The sequence below is a fragment of the Apiospora marii genome, assembly GCF_038362585.1.
Source record: "Apiospora marii strain CBS 49790 chromosome Unknown utg000009l_segment0_segment0, whole genome shotgun sequence".
NCBI classification, from domain to species: Eukaryota; Fungi; Ascomycota; class Sordariomycetes; order Amphisphaeriales; family Apiosporaceae; genus Apiospora; species Apiospora marii.
The window spans coordinates 3,208,337-3,228,701 of NW_027117381.1; the positions used below are offsets into that span (position 1 = coordinate 3,208,337).

At 53.5% G+C, this 20,365-nt stretch overlaps 3 protein-coding genes across 3 annotated transcripts; 1 reads left to right on the forward strand and 2 right to left on the reverse strand.

Moving 5' to 3' along the window:
* PG985_012543 (uncharacterized protein) lies at positions 1-3,640 on the reverse strand (the record flags this gene model as incomplete). Its single annotated transcript, XM_066832309.1, has 9 exons — positions 1-226; positions 271-1,287; positions 1,352-1,479; positions 1,537-1,671; positions 1,726-2,033; positions 2,087-2,740; positions 2,852-3,106; positions 3,182-3,236; positions 3,455-3,640. 9 exons carry the CDS (start codon positions 3,638-3,640, stop codon positions 1-3), a joined length of 2,964 nt encoding a protein of 987 aa, XP_066680359.1.
* A 10,081-nt stretch (positions 3,641-13,721) lies between these two features.
* On the reverse strand, positions 13,722-16,333 carry PG985_012544 (1-phosphatidylinositol 4 5-bisphosphate phosphodiesterase 1; the record flags this gene model as incomplete). Its single annotated transcript, XM_066832310.1, has 2 exons — positions 13,722-13,899; positions 14,379-16,333. 2 exons carry the CDS (start codon positions 16,331-16,333, stop codon positions 13,722-13,724), a joined length of 2,133 nt encoding a protein of 710 aa, XP_066680360.1.
* Positions 16,334-18,252: 1,919 nt separating this feature from the next.
* Positions 18,253-18,630, forward strand: PG985_012545 (uncharacterized protein; the record flags this gene model as incomplete). The annotated part of the gene is made up of 2 exons (XM_066832311.1): positions 18,253-18,335; positions 18,429-18,630. 2 exons carry the CDS (start codon positions 18,253-18,255, stop codon positions 18,628-18,630), a joined length of 285 nt encoding a protein of 94 aa, XP_066680361.1.
* Between the last annotated feature and the right edge of the window lie 1,735 nt (positions 18,631-20,365).

The following is a 20,365-nucleotide window of genomic DNA, read 5'->3' on the forward strand; positions in this document are numbered from 1 at the left end:
TCATCGAGAAGGAGTCTCACTAACAGCCCGGCTCTGGACCGTCGAGGGCCGCCCGGCGAGCCCGGTCCCGAGATCGCGAAGCAGGTTGCCCAGGCTCTCGACCAACGGCGGCAGGGGCTCGGAACGCATGGGGTAGTTCTCGCGGAACACGTTGCGCGCGATGTCGAGCACCAAGCCGGGGTTGGAGAGCGACTCTGCACCCGCCGCTGCTGCCCCGTCGGCCTGGCTGAGGGATCCCGTGGACAGCCCCGGCACCCCTTATCAAGCGACAGGAAGGCACGCGCTTCGCGGGTCTCGTCGCCATCCAGCAGTACGTATCTCGTGGGCGGCGGGGGAGGCATTATCACCCCCGCCGCGTTGGAGGACGCAGAAGAAGCGCCGGGGTATCCTGCTCCAGCCCCTGGCCCAGTTCCTAGCCCGGCGGCTGTCGCCACCCCATCCTGTTGCTGTTGTTGGCCTTGCGTAGAGTACGAACATGACAACAGTCCGTAGACCCAGAGGGTCAAGGAAGCAAAGTAAACCGCGATGGCGTGGAACCCGCGCAGCGAGGCCGGTGGCAGAGCACGGGCGTGCCGGAACACCTGGCCCGCGTGCCAGACGGCATGGCGGGCCTCACGGCTACCGGCCCACGGATCCTCGAGGGTCATGGCAGCGTGGCGGGCCTCGTCCTCGCCGTACTTACCCGCAAACCGTTGTAGATCGTCTGGGTGAACGTGCAGGATCATCATGAAGAGCTCGACCAGTATGGAAAGTTGCGTGGCCGTAGCTGTGTCCCTGCTGCTGGTCCTCGAATGGCTGGAGGCGGTAATGGCGGAGGGGAGGCTGCCAATAAACGTGGAGAGCTCGCTGATGTCGCGGTAAAGCTCCTGGTACATCGTGTTGAGCCATAGGCGATGCGTGGCATTACGCGACGAATGCATCGTCGATTGCAGCCGCGGCGCGGCGATGGTACCGTGCCCGTAGAACTTTACTGCCTCCCTATACGAGGAGATCTGGCCCCAGAAACCGTAGAGCACAGCCGTGTAGCAGAGCTCCACGTCGATAAAGTCTTCAAATTCCTCCAGGATGGTCATGCAGTTCATGATTTCAGAAATTCGAGGCACGGCAGTATCGGCTGCAAGGGGCTTCTTGCGGAGATATATGTCCCGCCACGTCTCAGCACTGGATGCCCTCCATAGGTCACGAGACGCAGGCAGACTGAAGCATAGTTCCGTGTACGTCATCAACGGGTTCTTCTGCAGCGCTATTGATGCCTGGACATCGTGAAAGTACAAGTGCAAAACGAGCCTGATATCGTATTAACTGGACCGTTGGGTTTCATTGGGGAACAGCCAAGGCGCGCGCCACTTACCTCTTGTACGATTCTCTCTTGATGAACTTGCGCCATTTGGATTCAAGAAGTTCCGGGGGGTCTGATAGAGTTGGTACCAGAGCAGGCGTGTCTGCAGGGGCAGAGAAAGTTCCGGCTCGGCGTAGCATCTAGCTGGAGTAAGCATAACAGAAACGAAGATGAAGAAAACAACACGGGAAACGAACTGTCATCACAGGTTGAAGAAAGCTCTCAGCTATCTCCATCTTGCGTTTGAAGCCACTCCATAAGCCAATATCAAGGAGTTGCATGAATGCTTGTAGACATTGCAGGTCCCGAGTGTATGCATTTCTCGATTCGAACTGATCCATGTCAGCCCAAATTCAAGCAGGGAGAAAGTCGCTATCAAAACATACGAGTATAGATAAGGACGTCCTCACAACTTCCTGAAGTGCGAGTCCGAACTGCCATATCGAGGGTACGGCGATGAAGCCTGCCCCACTAGAAACAAGCATTGCCAATAACTCGGGCATGGCTGTAGAAGGATCAAAGGAAGCGGCATGAATCCAGGTATCTGTCTCATACTCGTCGTGGACGAAGTGCGTTTGGAGCAGGTAGTTGAGCAATTCCAAGGAAGGGAACGAAGGGACCTTTCCTGGACTCTTGTCTAGATGACGCTTCGTGTTAGCATTCATTATTTCATCTGGGGAAAATGTTTCTCTCTCTATCAAGAAGTAGCTATATCTCGACAACAGGGTCTTCGGGGAGGTCTCTTACGCTGTGCCAGCACGATAGCAAAGAGGCGGTCTCGATCCGCAAGTCCCATCTTCCACCGTTTGGAGCTTGAAGCCAATATCTTTTCATAAGCTGGCGACCCAGCAATGCTTTCTTCGTTGACCGCAATACTCTCGGATTCCCGTAGAGCGTTGTCTCTCGACTTTGGTTCCCAGAGCCATGGGGATCGTTTGAAGGCAGCGTGGCCCCTTGACGGATCTCTTGGTAACCGTACATGCCTAGCCACTGAAGCCGAAGCCGCGGATGAGGACTGAGGGCTCGGGCCTTGAATGTCGATTTGCGGTATTGTGTAACTATCAAAATTCAGGTCCCACGAGGTGAAGTCCATGTCTTGGAAGAAGTTGTTGTACGTGGGATTATAGAAGAACATGTCGTCGGCCGTCGGGTTCATCATGTGGTGGCCGGCGGCATCATCGTAATGCGGGAGGTATGTCGTGGCTCCAGCATGCAAAGTGCCTGCTGGGGCCTCTTCCATCTGCGCATACGGAACTCCATGCTGCACATTCGACCTGGAAGACTCCATATAGTGCTGCATCGGCACGCTATTGCCGGCGTCATTGGGCTCTTGATCAGTTTGTGACAGGTGGTTGACAGATTCAGGGCTATCTGCAATGGAGCTATCTCCCCTAGCTGTCCCTTGAATAGGTTAGCACGTGTTGACCGAATATGGCATCACACCCGCATGTCCAAGTCCACATGCAGGGCGGTGCACCGATCACAGGAACAGAGCGAAAGGCGTTAACGCACCTTCACTTGGAGTCCCGTAGGTCAAAGTTTTCCTCGTAGCGGTCTGACAGACCAGGCTTTTGCTTCGACATCGACCACACGGCTTTTGGTCATCACATTTCGCCTTGCTCGCCGCGCAGTTTAGACAAGCCTCGGCTGCCCGGTCACTTCTGCGTATTACCGGCCTCCCCTGTGCTTGGTCATCACGGTCGTGCGTCGTCTCGTGCCGGGTCAGGAGGTCACTATCAGGACGCACGGTATCGTCAGCACCCATATCTGTGGTCCTCACATATAGATAGTAGATTTCGCTCCTGGGTAATGGACATGGGGAGCTGGGACAGGCACACATACGCGCGGTTGAACCTCTTGGGGCATCTTGAGCACTGGTAAGGCCTGGCGTTCTCGTCTAGTACGGGTATATTAGATATAATGGGATCTGCGGCGCATATCAAGAAGAGAGGTTACGAGACTAACGGGATCGAAGATGTCGCGTCAAGTGGTCCGCTCTACATTGGCGACGGGCACACAGTCAGCTTTTGTCGCGATCGCGACGCGATTGAAGCAATAAACACAGAAAAAGGGCGCTCGGAACCTTTCATATACACGCTTGCAGATATGGCAGACATGCGCCGGGACCGAAGGGGATGCGTCGTCGGCGACCTTGATGCGCTTGGCTCCTCGTCCCGACGACGGCTGCGATGGTCGCAGCTCCTCCTGCGGAGAGGCCGAGGCTGGGAGGAAAGAGGTGAGAAGGAGGTCCGGGCCAGCAGCGTCACAGAGTATGTCGATGCCGTTCTGCGGCTCGCTCATGGCAGGCCGGCGAGGCGAACAGAGCTCGGGTGGGCTCTGCGCGGGTTTCCCAGTGGGCGGGTGGAAAGTATGTATTGAATGAGGAAGAGTGAAGATGTGCGCCTCGGGCAATGTGGAGGCGGGGGCCCGGGAATTAGATTGTCTGCGAGGCTTTTTGGCCAGGCTAAATGACGTTGGGGAAAGTCTGGGGTAAACCAATCCGTAATGCACTTTCCACTCGCTCCCAATTGGTCAAGCGGCAGAGCCAATGCGGGATATCTCCAAGATGTGGAAGTGCCTATTTGGTCATTGGCGTCTTCGTTAACCTACAGTAGTTGGTTTCTGGTTGGAGAAAAAAACCCGTCTCCAGCTGCTCACTACGTTTCCCGGCACTTGGTCAGAGGCTCTCGAAACTTGTCGCGTCTTTTGGACGTCTCATGGTGTGATATTCTTTCCGTGTTTTGTTTTTCGTGATATACCTACCTAGCCCCCAGGTCTGAACTCCATACTTGGTCTGGCTACTTGCTTGTCCCTGCCCCGGTAAGCGTTAGCTGCTTGTGTTGCACGAAGCTGAACCTGAGCTATCAATGAATACTTTAACTTACTGCAGGCGTTAGTCTCTGGGCCAGCCAGCGCCCAATCAAGGCTCAATCTTTGTCCCTCGACGAGTCACAGTCCGCGTAGCGTCGCTTCGAAGGGCCAATCAGCCGCTATGCAGCTTCTCATTCGCCACAGTCGAGGCCACGATGTGCCCTCTCCAAGTGTGATGAGTGGCTAGCGCGTGGGGGAAGGGCACATAGAAGGGAGAGAGAGCTGAGGCAGGCCCCAACAGCACGCACGTGGAAACAGGCCGTGCCGTATGCGGCCCCCCTGGGTTGCAGAACATGCATGGCAATCCGGGGATCGTGCGTCCACGCATATATAGAGAGCCTTTTATGATAGCTGTCAGGGACCTTATCGGGTCGGTGTATGCCATATATCCTGCTGATATATATCGATGATGCGCACTCTTTCGATAGTCGGCCGGAGGTGGAACGAGTAGAACTGCCCCGACTGCAGCAATCCGTGGCTTTGTCGAGTTAGCCCCAAGAACCTGACTTTGCCGGCATATGTCCACCTGAGATGTCATCTATCACACATTGGCATTCGGATGGGGGCCCGAAACCCTCACTGCTTGGGGGCCAGGCGGTATGGTGTCATAATGGAGCCACCCTGATCCCGGGAGAACGAATTCATGTTCAAGTAATCACGGGTGTATTGTCAATCTTCGATTTGAGGCGAATTGATTTGTAAGTATACGAATCCAGCTAGTAGTTCGCGAAGCATACCATTTTTCTTCTATATTACAAAATGCAGTCATCTGATACCTCTGAGTTTCTGTCGACAATCCGCGTAACGATATCTCCATGTAGAAATGAATAAAAAGTACTGCCAGCTCCTTGAATTGAGACCCGGAAGCACCGAAGGGCTCGCTCTCTTGAATTGAGGAAAGTTTCAACGACAATAAGAATAGGGACGAGGATATCTCGATACTCGAAGACAAAACATTGTATGCTAGCCTCAGTAATCAGCAAGGTAAAAGACGAGTTCGCATCGCGACAATATCATGTTACTGGGAGCTGATTCATCGATGATTGCAACACAAGCACACGCACACACACACACACAAGATGGCAGCTCTTTGCGAATGCAGACCATTATAGATTATAGCTCCGTATCCGATGTCTCAGATACCACTGCTGTAATTGCTACCAGACCGACTGCCCGTCGAAAAGCAGAGGTGTCTGGATCACCACGATGATGGGCCTTGATGAACCGCCTCTTCAGTCTACCATGTATGCGACGCAAGACTTCCGTGCTAACTCATTTTTCTGTTTCGCCAAATTTGCATAGAAACGCCTGGTTTTTCCCCTGCCGACTCGGCACGAGCTCCCTATCCATACCCCCGAATAACAAAATGCGTGATGTCCCGAAACGCCCCCTTCCCTGTATGCCGGAAAACAAGACGACAATGAGAAGCAGCCTGGTGGGAATGTGGATAGATGGTAATGCTACTACTGGCTCTTGGATCCGGCTAAATTCCAAGGTCAGTTTTATGTCTGGCGAAAGATGGCAATAGCGCTTTGGGAATTGGGCGGACGTCATTACCTCTCACAGCTGCTCTGGTCTCAATAACACGGAGTGCCATCGTTGGGGCAAGCTCTTCCGCGGAGAACCCAAGTGCCACATTTCGGGCATTGGATGCTGGGAGCCTAGAGTTGGGTTAGCAACTTGGACAAGCAAAGCACCCGTTGATGAAGGCGGCGGTGACATACTGTTCCGCTGTCGCCGCTGACGGGACGCTCGACCGGCTCTCCCTTGGAGTCAACGAGATGGCATGGGCTGGCCTGAGAACACATATCTTCTATAGTTGGTGACGAGGCGGGCGAATTTAGACAAAAGTAGTGACAGTGTGTGAAGGAAATATTATATGATATAATGCGTGCGATGATAGGAAGGTTGGTAGAGAACTATGACGAAGGAAAGAGGCGCGGAGAATGGTGATGGGTTTTGGGTGTTTCGATGAAGGAAGCGGACCATATTTATAAGTGCATGCTCTCTCGAACCCCGAAGCCGAGTCACCTCCACCAGATACAAGAGACTAGATTCCGAGGGAAAAAAGAAGCCTAGGGGGGAAAGGAAAGTCGAGCTAGATTGACAGAAGGTTTTCCGCACCGGTAACGGCTTGTCTGCTTTTCTTCCTGCCGCTTCATAACACCAGAGGGGAGGGACATGATTGGCCTGTACCTATCCGATATGCGATATGAGAAGAAGCATATGTCAAAGTAGTATGGGACCACGTCACGGAAGGCTGGCCACAGGCTCGACAGTGGTTGTGCTGCAAGAGCTGGAAGAAACAATACTTTCACCATGGACGCCAAGCCGTCCGGGCGAAAACCCGAATAATAGGCCAATGAGTAGGTAGTACATAGGAGCGGATGGGGATGGGGATTGAGACGACGAAAGAGAGCGAGGCAGGCAGGCTACCAGTGGGGTTGCTGCAACAGGTGAGTATTCCGCAATTAGGACGATCGCACGATACTTGAGATTCGGATACGATTCCGTCTTCTAAAATGTCACACTGGCTTGCTGCTGAGTTGAGTTACATGGCGCTACTCGTTAGCCAGGCTCGAGTGCCGGGTACCTTGGGGCCACCAGACAGACCCTCCCTCTCCATCCATGAGGTGGGTGCTAGGGACTATTTTTTTTGTTTTATTAATTTTTTTAAACAAGTAGAGCAGCAGAAGGACGACGTACAGGCATGGCATATGGCGGCGTCGAGAGATCTAAGTTTCTCAAGTGGGGTCTATTGTGAAGGGGAATGGTTCAAGTATCTTTGGAGGGAACTAGTCGTTGGGATCCTGAGACTTGCAAACAATAAGATCATTGGCATTATTGGTCTGATCAAGGGCAGCTGGTTACTCGTTTCGCGACCGGGGTGGTGGTCGAGGAAATATGTGATAGATCACCAAGAGCTTTGGGATGTACCACACTTGGGATGACCACACTTGGGATGATTGATCGATAAAAGGAAAGAAGCACGACAAGAAAAAAAAGAAAAAAGCAACTAGAGGAACAGCAAGCAATCTTCGAAAATAGACGTGAGCGATACACCAGAGCTCCCAGGGACCCTAGTCCCCCTCGTGTCGTTCCGCTCCGAGCCTCATCAATCTCAACGCAAGACAATGTGAGGCCAAGGACCGGAGGCGCAAGGCGAACAAGCCAATGGATGGAGGAACAAGCCCTCTACAGGTTATCGACCAGTCGGGAAACACGACTGCCCAAGGCAACGTCTACAATCGAGTATATGAGACATCAGGATGAGGTAACAAGTGCCCGACCAGAAACGTCATGCCATACGGCGTTAGCCTTGTTTCGCCGCCTCTCTCGGCATCCGACCAGAATTCAACCGTGTAGCAAGTTCCGCTTATCTACATGTCAAAAAAACAAAAGATCCGAGCCTACGTACGCACGTACAGACAGCTCGTGGCATCAACGATGAAGGAAGGGAGGGAGGGAGGCAGACAGGCAGGCAGGGTCCATGATCGGAACGGGAGATTGTGTGCAGCGCAAGTCGATGCAGTTGGTTGACCATTTGCTCCAGACAGAGTAAAGATATCGTGGATGTAGGGATGTGTTCCCTGCTGCGCTGCAACCCAAACATTTGTCGAACAGACGGCGCAACCGGGGACCCGGGTCGTTTGCGAGGCAGGATTGGGAAAAGTTCCCTAGATCTCACAATGATCGGGTTTCCGGTAACTGCCTGCGCCTGCCCGGGGCTGCCCGGGGCTGATTGAGCAAGCAAGCAGGCAGGCAAACAGGCATGAGGATGCAGGCAATCACTGACGGGTGACATGTAGGTACTTTAAGGCAACAACATCCTGTGCAATGATGGCTCAATTGATTAGTTGTGAGTACAAACAGTAGGTGAGTTCATTCGATTCTTCCTCCTCGAATCTGCATCGTTCCGAGTGGCCGAGCCTGGCGGCCAGAGAGAGAGAAAAAGAGAAACAAAGAAGACGGCAACAAATCATCCCACAATTGGCAAGAACGATATGCGACGTGTAATTATTTTCTTTTTCTCCCGGGCCTCTTGACTCCTGGCTGTCAATCTGGTTGAGGTCCTCGTCAACTCTCCCTTCAATCTGCCGCCAGTCCCTTCGCAATTTCGCCCGTACCCAGGTATTCCACCCCGCCAAGTCGGTTTGTTTTCTTTTGGCTGCACTGCATACCGTTGACACATTGACGCACGATCTGGATGTCATAGCTGTGTCGGCGCATCTGTCCATTCCACGTACTTCCAATTTCTTGGCCCAGCCTTGGGAGGAACAACACCTAGCTTTTTGACGGAACACAAACCAACCCCGGCTATTTGGTGGATTCGACCGACCATGTCTGTAATCTTCAAGGCTCAACTGCTGCTAATGCCTTTTGCGTGCCGCAGGCATGTGTGGCCTCGTTATCCTTTTTTCTTTCTTTTATGTCCTGTTTATTACGTAGCGGAGCCCATCACACCACCACATTCAGCTGGTGAGAGGTTTCAGACGGGGCTGGCCTGCTTGTAAGCTGCCATTCTCCCATGGAAATGACTCTGCTATCGGATCTCTTCGCTTAGCCTGAGCCGCTGGCCTATAGGTACGTGAGCTATAGTGAGCATCCCTTCGGCACTATCCACTCGTTCGCAATACGGTTGGCTCCTGATTGGACAATTCGTACGAAAGCGCGCTGCAGTCTATAACTCTCCTAGGCCGTCGTCCCTTCACTATCCAGCCAATCGCACCTCGGCCCCGGGCCCCATAGTTACACCGATAGGGCCTCCTCCACCATCCTGCTGCTATACAGCTTTGCGCCGGATTATAGCACACCACGCAACAGCCTCCAAGTACCTTGTGATTATCATCCTCGGCAGCCACAGAGGCGATAGTCTCGTTCGATGGAACGTCCAGATCTACCCAATGTCTTGGATCGCCATCCAGCCTATTCTTGAGCCCATGCATTATTGGATGTATGGCGCTGAGTGGTGGCCTGCCTGCATCGCGACTCCCGCCGGCCCGGCCGTGCTAACTTATCCGGATTGAGGATATACCAATACCCTTCGTGTCTGTCCCCACGCGGATTCGTGAAGATTGCCCGAAACGAACAAGCCCCATGCCAGACCCGGTATTTTTTGGGAGGAGCTCGCAGACATGATCTGTTTTCTTGGCTGGGAGGTGCAGGGCGTTCTTAGTACGCTGATCCTGTGGGTTGCCTTGGCTACTTTGTATAGTAGCAGTACATTGACCCCCTGAAACTGCATGTGGGGGGTGAGGAGTTCCCCTTGGGTCTATACCTCAACGTATCTAGCCTTCAAGTATCTACATCGCCAGGTAAGTACGCCGTAGTCCACGAATCGCTAAAATGCTTCAGATCCTTTTACCGTCAAGGTGAAGATTCCTTTTTCCCCCCTCCTCAAGGGCGTCGCATAGCAGCGGCGCATTGGCAACGTACGTACGTACCTCATCCGTCCAGAAAAGCCATGATTGCTTTTAACGCTTTTAAGGGTTGCGCGCGCTATGATGCCGCCAGAAATATGACATATCGTAATACGTGGGCCAGTTTGCTTTAGAAGACTCGAGGGCCCGCCGTTTCCTATCTGGGCTTCCTGGCGGCAGCCACCCCCAAGTCGCTTTCAACAGGGGTTTTCAACCGGTGTAGTTTAGTTCGACTGCCGAGCTGCACCATGTTGCTCCAGAACACCAAAATATCATTTCCTTGGAGCGCTGGTCTTTATGCGAGATCTGACGACATGTCATTGCCTACCTACCCTGCCCACGAGGCACCGTCCCTGGCAAGGCCACTATCATTACAGTTTGGGGCGGCATGACTCTGCTCTCCTTTCCATTGCCTCGGTCGGTCCTCACCTCAGACACTGGCGGGTTCAGCTCTCCTTTGCAACGGACGCCTGCCCCGAAGTTGAGACCTCGCCCATGCCGTGGTTCAGTGGCATGGAGTGAGTGTACATCAACTCTCTCTCTCTCTCTCTCTTCCTCCCGCCGATGCAGCTCGGGTTTCGACAGCCACACCGGCCTCATACCCAAGGTTGCTTCTTGGCATGCAGGGAACAACAGGTTGCGTGCAGATTTGACAGGCCCAAGTTGCTGGGACGAACAAGCATTCTCTCTGGCTCCCGACGTATATTGAGTGTGCGTATGGTGTGTGTTTGTGAGCGAAAAGCAGAAGAAAAAAACCGGATATCCTGGTATGGAATATGGATGATCTGCGCGAAAGGGTGCCACGCCGGCGCGCCGGGCCATAGGCACAATCCCGAGCCTTTTTTTTCTTCATGTCACTCACGTTTCGGTTTATGTCTCTCGTTCGGAGATTGGAGTATGATGTGTTGTTTTATGATCTGTCGCTTTTGGGGGGTTTGCCTGGCAAAAGACTGACTGACAGCCAGCTAGCTTATCCAACGAGGACAATAGGATTGCGTCGACGTCACAGAAGGAGGATGCGAGCCCCGAGCCCACAGTCTAGAAGCTTGACGACGGGGGAGGTCAAGTATGTACAGTACTCAGCCTGCCGGGTCTACTTCCATGTGTCTCAGTCTCCGGCTATGCTGCATCTTGCGTTGCCCCCGAGAGCTTATTTCACGGCCTTGCTCCCTCGAGTCAGGTTCGTGCAGCGGCTCCTCGAAGTTGTATTAGACAAGGCCGTTGGCTGCCTGCCAGAATGTCGTGAGTAACACACCGACACCTACCCGTGTTCAGTGACACCGCATCGCATGTTGCATATGCAAGCTACCATCGGCATGCTTAGCAACCCACTCATGTGCTATCTGTGCGTCGGCCAGCTTCTCTTTCTCTTCGTCCTCTTGAGGATTCCTGATGCGCCCAGGGTCTTTCTCCCTCCCGGCTGAAGCGTGCCGTGCTTACGCCAACAAGTATGTGGTAGGTCTTATTTCCCCACACTGCGCGTGGCTGACTTGCTCGATATCATTATAGCCAGTCGGCTCTTGCGATCCCTACTTTGCTCTGGTGGTGATTACAACCTGCATTGTGAATATGGATGGGCTTTGAGCAGAAGAGAAAGAAAGAAAGGTTCTTGGCGTCGTTTCCCACCGCTGCTTTCCCGGCTGTCGCCCGTCCGTATACCACGCCATGTCCTACGCACACAGACATGTCGTATCTGGATACGCGCACCGCCCATGGGCTAAATTCACCGATACGCTCCCTCGGGTTGTGGCGTCTGTCAGCTGGGCTGGCAGGGTGCTGGGATACGTAGCCGACGCAATACATTGTGCTAAAGATGAGGGGGTGTGAGAGAAAAAGCAAAACAAAAACAACATTGCTTGCTCACTTTCACAGCCTGCCACCAGAGATAAACTAATAAGAGACCTGATGTCACGTTGGTGTACTTGCATGTGGTTTTCGCAATGAGCGGCTACGCACCACATCCGCACTAACAATGCAAATCATACCTGTATTGATCGCCATTATCGAGATCCTTCGTGGTTTCAGCCGACTGGCCGGCCAGAGATATCAGTGACCCGCGCCTATGAAGATGAGAGGGGTGTAGGCAGAGGAAGAGAGAGTGTGTGAGTGCGTGTATGTGAGAGAGATAAAATGGGGGCGTACAAGGCATGTTCTGACCATCCGTCCCCTTTCCCCCCCTTGTGTTCATTTCCAAGGATCGACGACTCCTGCTGCTTGCTTCCAGGCATAGATTTGACAGGTCCTCGTGTCGTGGAACCCCTTTGTCAGTGCTACTGCAGAAGGAGCCTGCCGGAAGTCGCTCTGCCTCCCTTGTGCAGCCCTGCCATAAGAATAAGCAGCTTATTTCTTTTCTCCGCCGGCGCACAAGTCCTCCTACGTTTCCGCCCGCTGTGTCCCCTCAGCAATTCCTCCGGGGGCGCATCGTTTCCGTTTCGGTTCACCCTCCTCAAATCTCTACCTGCAGAGTACTGACTACCAGGATGCCTTTTCCCGTTCAGCTTTTCGATCATGCCATGTTCGTACTTGATTCCGGCGCCGCCCTGGGCAGGAAAAGAAAGGGGACGGACAGGTACGTAGGCGGGCATGCAGGTAGGAGGCTTCCACACCGCGCCTTTCTAGACAGACAGACAATATGGAGTACACAGACCCTGCCTTCTTAGAACACGAGCCTGTATCTATTTCCCAGAAGCGATGTCACCACCCCGGTCCCCATAACGAAGAGAAGGAAAAAAAGAAGGGGTATAGAAAAAGAAGACCACCACCCATATACCACGCTAACCCAGCTTCGTAGATGTACTCCGAGAAAGGAATGTATGCAACCCCAAGAAGCTTACGGGAATGATTCTGCAACAAAACAGACATAACCCACCACCACCACCACCACCCAAGCACCCTACCTACACCCTGGTCGGGGGCCGCCCCTCCTCTTTGCCTGCTTACTGCTGACTGCGTCCCCCATGTTTGCACTGGGATGAGCCGTCTGACAAGCAGCAGCAACTTGCATCGGCGGGTTCGGCTTTCGTGTCTCAAAATAAAAAACCCTCCTCGAGCACGGAGCTTTTCTCCAGATTTGACGTGAACGCGAACAGCATGTAAGTAAAAGTAACGCGGCATTCCCATATTTTGCGGCCCGCCGGATACATTCATGTAGGGGCAAGGGAGGAAGAAGAGGAGGAACCACAACGATATCCACATTCCAGCTCCTGTACGAACTGCGCTGCGTCTTGGCGCCTAGCCCCTTCTAGTCTTCTTTGCGAAAAGCATACTATCTATGTATGTATGAAGCTAGCTGCCGGCTCTTGTTAACTCCAAGAGAGAAACAGAAGGCGGGGGGAGACGCTATAGTTGTCATGTATAGAAGACATTGCTTATTGGAACTTGATGGAATGCACGAAGACCTGAGATCAGCCAACAGCGGGACACCATTTCTGTATTTGGACATCATAACCAGCAACGGGTATCTCATTCTAAGTATTCAAACGCATCAATACATGGTGTGAACGTCGTCGGTCTTCATCCCGCCTGCCCTATTCAAATTTCTGCATTGGGGATTCTCCCTCCCTTAGCTTTCCCTCTCTGGGCTTTCCTTCCTATTCTACAACCGGTCTGGCCTCGACGAATATCCCCAAAGAGGAAGGAGCGAAGAAGCTGACGGCCCCCGTCCACGTGCCAAATCCAAAGACAAAGTTCTAGATTTTTGAACAACGATATGTCTGAACCAACTGACGGGCCAGGAATATACACATGGAGCCCTATAATTTCACGCCTAACGCCGTACAGGTAGGTATCCGTTCCCCCTTCTCTGTAACTCACAATGCCCGATCCAAACTCCCAAAATGTAAGAAGCACAGGGAGGGGAGCCACGTTTCCCCTCCCAACATAAAAACAAATGAGCAAGCAGAAGCGGCAGTAGCAGCGGCGGCGGCAACAAAGAAGCGAATACGACCCGATCAGCTTCGGAATGCTGAGGTACAGGTAGCATCGCCGCTGCCCACTTCGCTTGTGCAGCAACCGGGTCCCGACGACAGGGATGACGGCATCCGTCTCCCCCTAGCGGTACTCCAGGGTAGCCGAGGGTCTATCTATTTCCCTCATGATAACACCTTGTCGACCCGAACTAATAGGACGCCTTTGGTCGGGTTACCTTTCGGGTCCTTGAGGTGGATGAAGCGATAGCCGGTCCGCAACCGGTCTAGTCGGATGCAGGCCCAGCAGGCGAAGGGATCGCGATGGATGGGGATGCGCGAAGCACCGTCCTCGATTTTGAACCTAAGCGGAAGAAAAAAAAACTCATGTTAGCAAAAAGCTGCCCAAGTGTATCCCCCGGTTGGGTCTCAAAGGAAGAAGAAGCAGAGGGAGAGGAAGAAGAAGACGGTTCCACTGCAATGGAGCCAGTACACAGCAGTACGGTGACAGCCCGTGGTAACCATCGCATGCATGCACGAGTATATGCCTCACTCCCTCGTTGACAGGCAGCGTGAATATCTGCATGTGCGATGGTGCATCCGCTGCTGCTGGACGGGCCGCTGCGTATGCCAGCGCAACCGCTTTTCTCGCTTGAGAGCAAGTCGCACATGCTTTATTGGCTATTGGCCCAAGTCAAGTCCCGACGGTTCGGATGAAATGCAGTGCAGCGTAACGGATGAGGCCACATGGATTGGGGCAGAGGGAAGAAGTGGTTCGAGTTGGAAGGAAAGGAAACAAGGATTGTCATCCGAGAGAGAGAAAGAGGCGATTATTCTTCTTACCTTACGAAGCTGAGCTGTTCTACCACCTTCGGAACGCCAATGAACTCGAGCAAGTTTTTGGTGCTGCCGAAGTCGGGGTGATCAGTCTTGCCGGCTACCGTCTTCTGCTTGAAGTCGTCGAGCGTACGGCCGTTCCCGTCGATAATCGAAGCACTGGACCGCTCCTCGGGCTTCTCGACGTGCAATTCGCACTTGACAAAGGGGCGGAACGACCTCGTATTGCCGTTAGCGCTGCCGGCACCCTCGGGCAGCGGGATATGCTGGCCAGCGAGGACCGTGATGCGCAGCATAAGCGTCCGGTGAGGGATGGCGTCAGCCTGCGAGGTCGACAGGTCGTCGCTGCGGTACCCGGGAGGCTTCAACACCCATCCGTGTTCGCCCGAGAACATGGCGTCGTTGAGCATCATTGCCTCGTCGGTGGACTGCCAGTTCAGTGCCACCATCTGCACCCCCTTGCGCCAGAACAGCGACGGGTCCAGGTTCGAGGAGTCGAACCGCAGGCCCTTGGGAAAAGCCCGCATAAAGTAGTTCATGTTGTGCGTGAAGAGTTCCTGGGTCTTTGTCTGGTGAAGCTCCAATATCCTCGACTCGCTTACCGAGAAGATGTGAGAGGGGATCTTGGCCGCCGCCGATTCGAAGCTCTTGAAGTGCTCGCTGTGGGTGTATATCCCCAAGGCACCCAGCGGCTCCCCAATGAGCACCTTTGCTTTCTTGATACTCGAGGAGCTGCCTCGCTCGTCCTCGGAGCACGACCCGTCATCGTCGATGGTCACGACAGGGGCCAGAGTAGCCATTGGAGCAGGAGCGTCCGGCCTGGGTGGCTTCTTGACCTTGACCAGGATCTTGTTGAGCAGCTGGTCGAGCCTCGGCATTTTATCCTGAGGGCAATCTTCGAACGGCTGCTCAACCAGTACCCCGGCCCATTCTTCCTTCATGATCTGTACCATGAGATCCTGCTGTTCAAGTTCCGCATGCACCTCAAGACTAACGATGATAGGCAGATTCGACGTCTCAAACGCGGTCTCGCGGACCGCTTTGCAGACTTCCCTAAACCCTACCGGCCTCGTGAGGGTATAACCGTGCATGACGATGGGCTCCGTAGTCTTGAACGACTGCCTGGATGTAGTCCTCTCCAGCTGTTCCGCGAGCACCGATGGGTCCAAGGACGACGAGCTATCTTTGATGCTAAATCGTCCGCTGTCGTTGGTGCTGTCTTTCCCGAAGGCAGAAGGCGCATCTTGGCTCATGAAGCTGGGGGTGCGACTCCGGGGCTTCTTCTCGCCAAGCAAAGCTTTGCTCGTCTGCTCGATTTTCTCCTCAATCGCGTCCTTCCAAGTCGCCGCGGCGCTGTGCCAACTGCTTCCGGATAGGTGCCGGGCATGTTCCGGCTTCGATCGGGATCGCGACACTAAATCGGGAGTCGAGCTTGGCGAGTCCCCATTCCATACGTCGATTTCTATGCACCGGCAGCCCCGTCGAAGGACTCTCTTATACGCATCCGCGCTGCTCTTCCCGGCCAGCTGGTTCCCGGACAGGTATGTATTGTGGCTGCTGCTAATGAAGTAGTTGCTGAGGGGCTTAGTCAGATCCTTCTCTGAGAGCGGACTCGGCCTTTCGGCCTCCAGACCGAAGCGCATCCACCATTCCTCCAAGAATTGTTCAAACTTGTAGGATTCACGCTCGAGTTTCGGCGCCTCTTCTCCTTGTTCGTGAATGAGGAAGTACTCGAACTTCTTGCGCGACAGCTGGGAGTCCTTATCCCTCAGGTAGTCGAAAATTTTCCTCAGGTGTTTTTGTATCCCCGCGCTTAGGTAGATGGACTGCCTCCCGTCTGCCGTGCCGTCTCCGGGAAAGTGTATAGGGGTTGGGGAAATGAACGTGGTCAAGTCTACAGCTCTCTTGAGGGCCTGTATGTGTGCCCCGGCTGCGGGGTTGAGGCTGAGTTTGCGGCGCATCGCGGTGGCATCGTTCGTGGTCGTGGAGGTTTTGGACTTGGATACCTGAAAAGGTTCGCGACGTTAGGGGACTACGGCTCAAGAGTATAGGTATAGCTTTGCGCATAACGAGTGAACAAACATACCGAGAGACACATAAGGGATTGGTTCTCGAGCCCAGTAGCAAGTAATCCAACCAGGTAAACTGCAGGTCGGCGTTTACTCAGGAGCAATCAAAAAAAAAAAAAGAATCTTTGGTAATTCGACGCGTATAGAATTATGTGATATAGCGATAACTGCAGTCGAGCGGCGCGGGATCGCGGAGGGATTCTACCAATTGAGAATATAGGAAGGATGCGAACAAGGGAAGAACCACGAATGAACAAGACCAGGACCAGATAAAAGAGTGGCAGAGCACGAAGAGAGCTCGCCAGATCTCGTCGAGATAATAAGATTGAGATGTAAGACAGGCTCGCTCAGCTCAGGGCCGCCGGGGGTCAGGAGTGGTGGAGTGCAGCCCGCGCCCCGCCGCGCACCTGTAGGAGGGTAGGGACAGGGATGTAGCAGTGAGCCTGGCACTCTGGCACTGACTGCAGGCCGGTAATGGAGTAGCGCGGCGGATCCAGGCCCTCGTAGACTCCTATTTGGGCGTTTTGCGCTCTGTTCCTTATTAATAGTCCATGCCTTGGCGGCTCTATAGGGCTGTGACGTGGAATGGGCGTGTCAAGTCAACAGCAATATTCCTTCGTCGTCCATGTCGCTATCACTTTCGACCATCATGCCCAATACTGAGGAGGGAATGTGAGATGCTAGAGATGTTCTAGCTAGCATGGCACATGGGTTGCCTGCCTGCCTGACTGCCTGCCTACCTACCGCCTAGCCACACAGTTCGTTCTTGCTGCTGCCATGGCGGAGGCGAACCAAATGCTGACTGCATCATTTCGATGTTGGATGCCACTGAATTTTTGGGGGCTGAGCAGGCTACTGCCAGAACCGTTACATCCCCCATCAACATTAGCTCAACTCAATCGGCCCCCAAATATAAACTGGAATATAAACATGTCCAAACATGTTCTGTGTTCGCCATCGAGGACCTCGTCTGCTCGTGCCCGCGGGTGCGTATCGCGCGATCAGACAGAAACCCACTGATGAGCATAGATTTAAAGGGGGGGTATCAAATGCTTGGTTGCAGCGCCCCTCTGTCAATTCGTCTTCATAACCTGCATCGAGAACGGGCGTTGCTATTTCTGTTTGGAGATCGACAGGAAACAACTGGTTTACTGGGTGGATAGGCATTGCTTGTATGATTGCATTGCTCGTAAGACCCTGGCAATTGGGGCCAGCCAATGCTACCTGGACGGGCTTGTTTGATAGAGCATTGGGCTATTGGAGCTCCCATCGACATACGCGGCCATTTGAGCAGGGAGTTTCCGCCCATTATCATGCCATTTGTGAGCTCTTTTTTCCCGTTTCAACTCGCGCCCAATGTGATGAATTTCGATGTGGCTTCTGCGTTGGTTGGTCCCTATCAGCTTGAGCAAAAGCAATAGCGGAACACATCACTCAACTCGGTTCCATGTCAGGTACATGGATCAATGATCCACGTGAAGGTTTGCTGTGAGTGGACGATTGTTTTGAAGAGGGTGGGATTGGTTTACCGTCGGCGTGAGGCTGAGCTCCTCCCCAAATGGTAAGACATCACCAGCCCTTACGAGCTGCCTAGGCTGCTTGGGTAGTTTACGGTTTGTATGCAAGTGTGCGCGTTGCATTCTCCGTTTGTGCAGACGTCACTAGTGGAGGCACTGACACAAGGCCGACTATGAACCGTTTTACAGCCACGCCGTCAACATCATTTCTGCACGTCGACAATTTCTCTTCAACGAAGAGAAAAGATCATCAATCAGGCTACATACTCATGGTCCACGGGAAGCATATCCGCAATGCCGTCCAAATCTCGCAAGGAGTATGAAGAAGAGGTCCGCTCGTGGGGTTTTCCGCACGTCTTTACCTGGACCGATGGGCCGTACGTAAACCACCATGGCTGGACAGGTTACCTACATCGCCTGTCGCGACTTCCTGAATTGAACGGAGGCTGACACAATCGATATGTGCCCAGCAACGCGCACTATAGCCCTCATTCTCACGACGGCCTGACCACGCATCTGATTCTGAAAGGCCAGCTGACCATCACATACCCCAACGATGCACAGCCCGAGAAGAAGACGTTCTCGGTTGGCGATCGCATTGATGTGAAAGCCGGTCAGGTTCACGAGGTCTGGATGGGCGCAGAGGGCTGCACCTACGTCATTGGGGAATAGGCTGATTTGGAGTCTGCATGCAAGTCTGCGCCAGTCTGCGCCAGATCGCATTGCAGCTAGCAGGCCTATGTATGCACGAATCATTTCGACAGTTCGTCTGTGGTGCGACAAGTGCGAATCAGTCAATTTAGGTGATAGCTTTCTTGAGACGAACCGAGCTTCAGGGGATCGCAGGCGCTGTTGTCAAGGGCCGAGGGATGAGGGATTAGGTCTGTTAAATGAGTAGGTAGATGAGTATCGCCAAACCTTGGCCTGCAATGGTAAATAAGATTTCCTTCTAGAATCGAACACGAGTTCGGTTGTTTGTGTGAAGAAATTGGTTGGTCAATTGGCCTGGTGAGAGGCTCGGCTTCTCGGTCGCGTGCAAACGTGGGAGACACATGCCCTCACACCCAGAAAGAAAGCCACCGGCCACCAATTGTGACCATCGTAATATGCCTAGGCAATCAGGAAGGGTGGGCTTGAACGGCCGTAGGGCTCGTTTATGTATACTTAATCTTGATGAGCTGCGAGAATGCAACACGATTTCCTCGAGTTACATCAGGGGTGACGGAAGGAAATGAATGACTTGCGTCGGGAACCAGGAGCGATCGCAGCCTGGTCGGAGGATGAACAAACAGTGGTTTGCGGTTTCAAGGAGTTCATGCACGCCACAGGAATGGCCATGTCGCAACAGCAAAGGAGATTGCAGATGGCATTCAAGGGACGACCCAAGTGCCCTTTTCTCCTACTCGACGACAGAATTAATTCTCCGAAGCAAGCTGAGAGCAAGAAGACGCGGGTTTGAGTGAGGGTTTGAGGGCGGGCTCGAGTCGCCGAGGCAAGGCGAAACCTCAGCTCGACGCCGATCGCAACGTGAGGCGGCCGGGCGGCTCAAAAGGGCGGCTATTTCTGTTTCTGCTGGCTCGCTGGATTCGTAAAATACAGTTTCTCCACTCGCTCGCCACCCCGACCAATTTACGTACTCGGCGATATGATATGTATGGGCGATCAATGATCGGCAGGGTTAGATACGCTCGTTTGCTGATACGTATATGTATGTAATCATTATAAACATACTTTGAAAAACGAGTCAAGAAGCTGTCTATCATCATATAAGCCCGTACAGTAAGCGGCATACGCCATTCTCCAGATTATGCGGAAGCTTGGTACTCCGTAGACACAGACACATGGTGATGAGAAGATATTGGCCGTGCAGCTACGTAGGCTCCTATGTGGGAGCACGGGAGCAAGGGAGGTAGGCTCCTCGGCTCGTCGGTAGACGCATGTTGGGAATGTATGGACCGTCTCCAGTAGCAGCCGTTGAGTTCTTCGGACCTCTTCCTTGGCTGTTCTGGGCGGGCCCCGGCGCCCCGAAACCAGTTTGAAGGCGTGTGAAGCCCAAAACCCTCCTTAGCGCTGTCAGGAACATGACCTCGACACCACTCGTAGTATTCGGGCCAAAACTTCCGCCCATCACGAACGACTGACGTCAAAGAAATCACTGCTACCCGCGGCCGTGCTGAAGCCGTGCTGGTTCCTGGCGCGCGGTAGATTGGGTGGGTTCCGTCCAATTGCCAGAGGAGCAGAGCAAATTTCGCAATCTCGAGAGCGAGAGCGAGAGTTCTGGCGAGAGGGCCAGGGTGCTGACCTCTCTGGTCAGACACGGGCCGTCCTTGCTCGACAAGGCCTCGAACTCCGGAGGCGGCGCACAGTCTTCACACTGACCGACAGTCCTGCAGCATATCTGCAATAG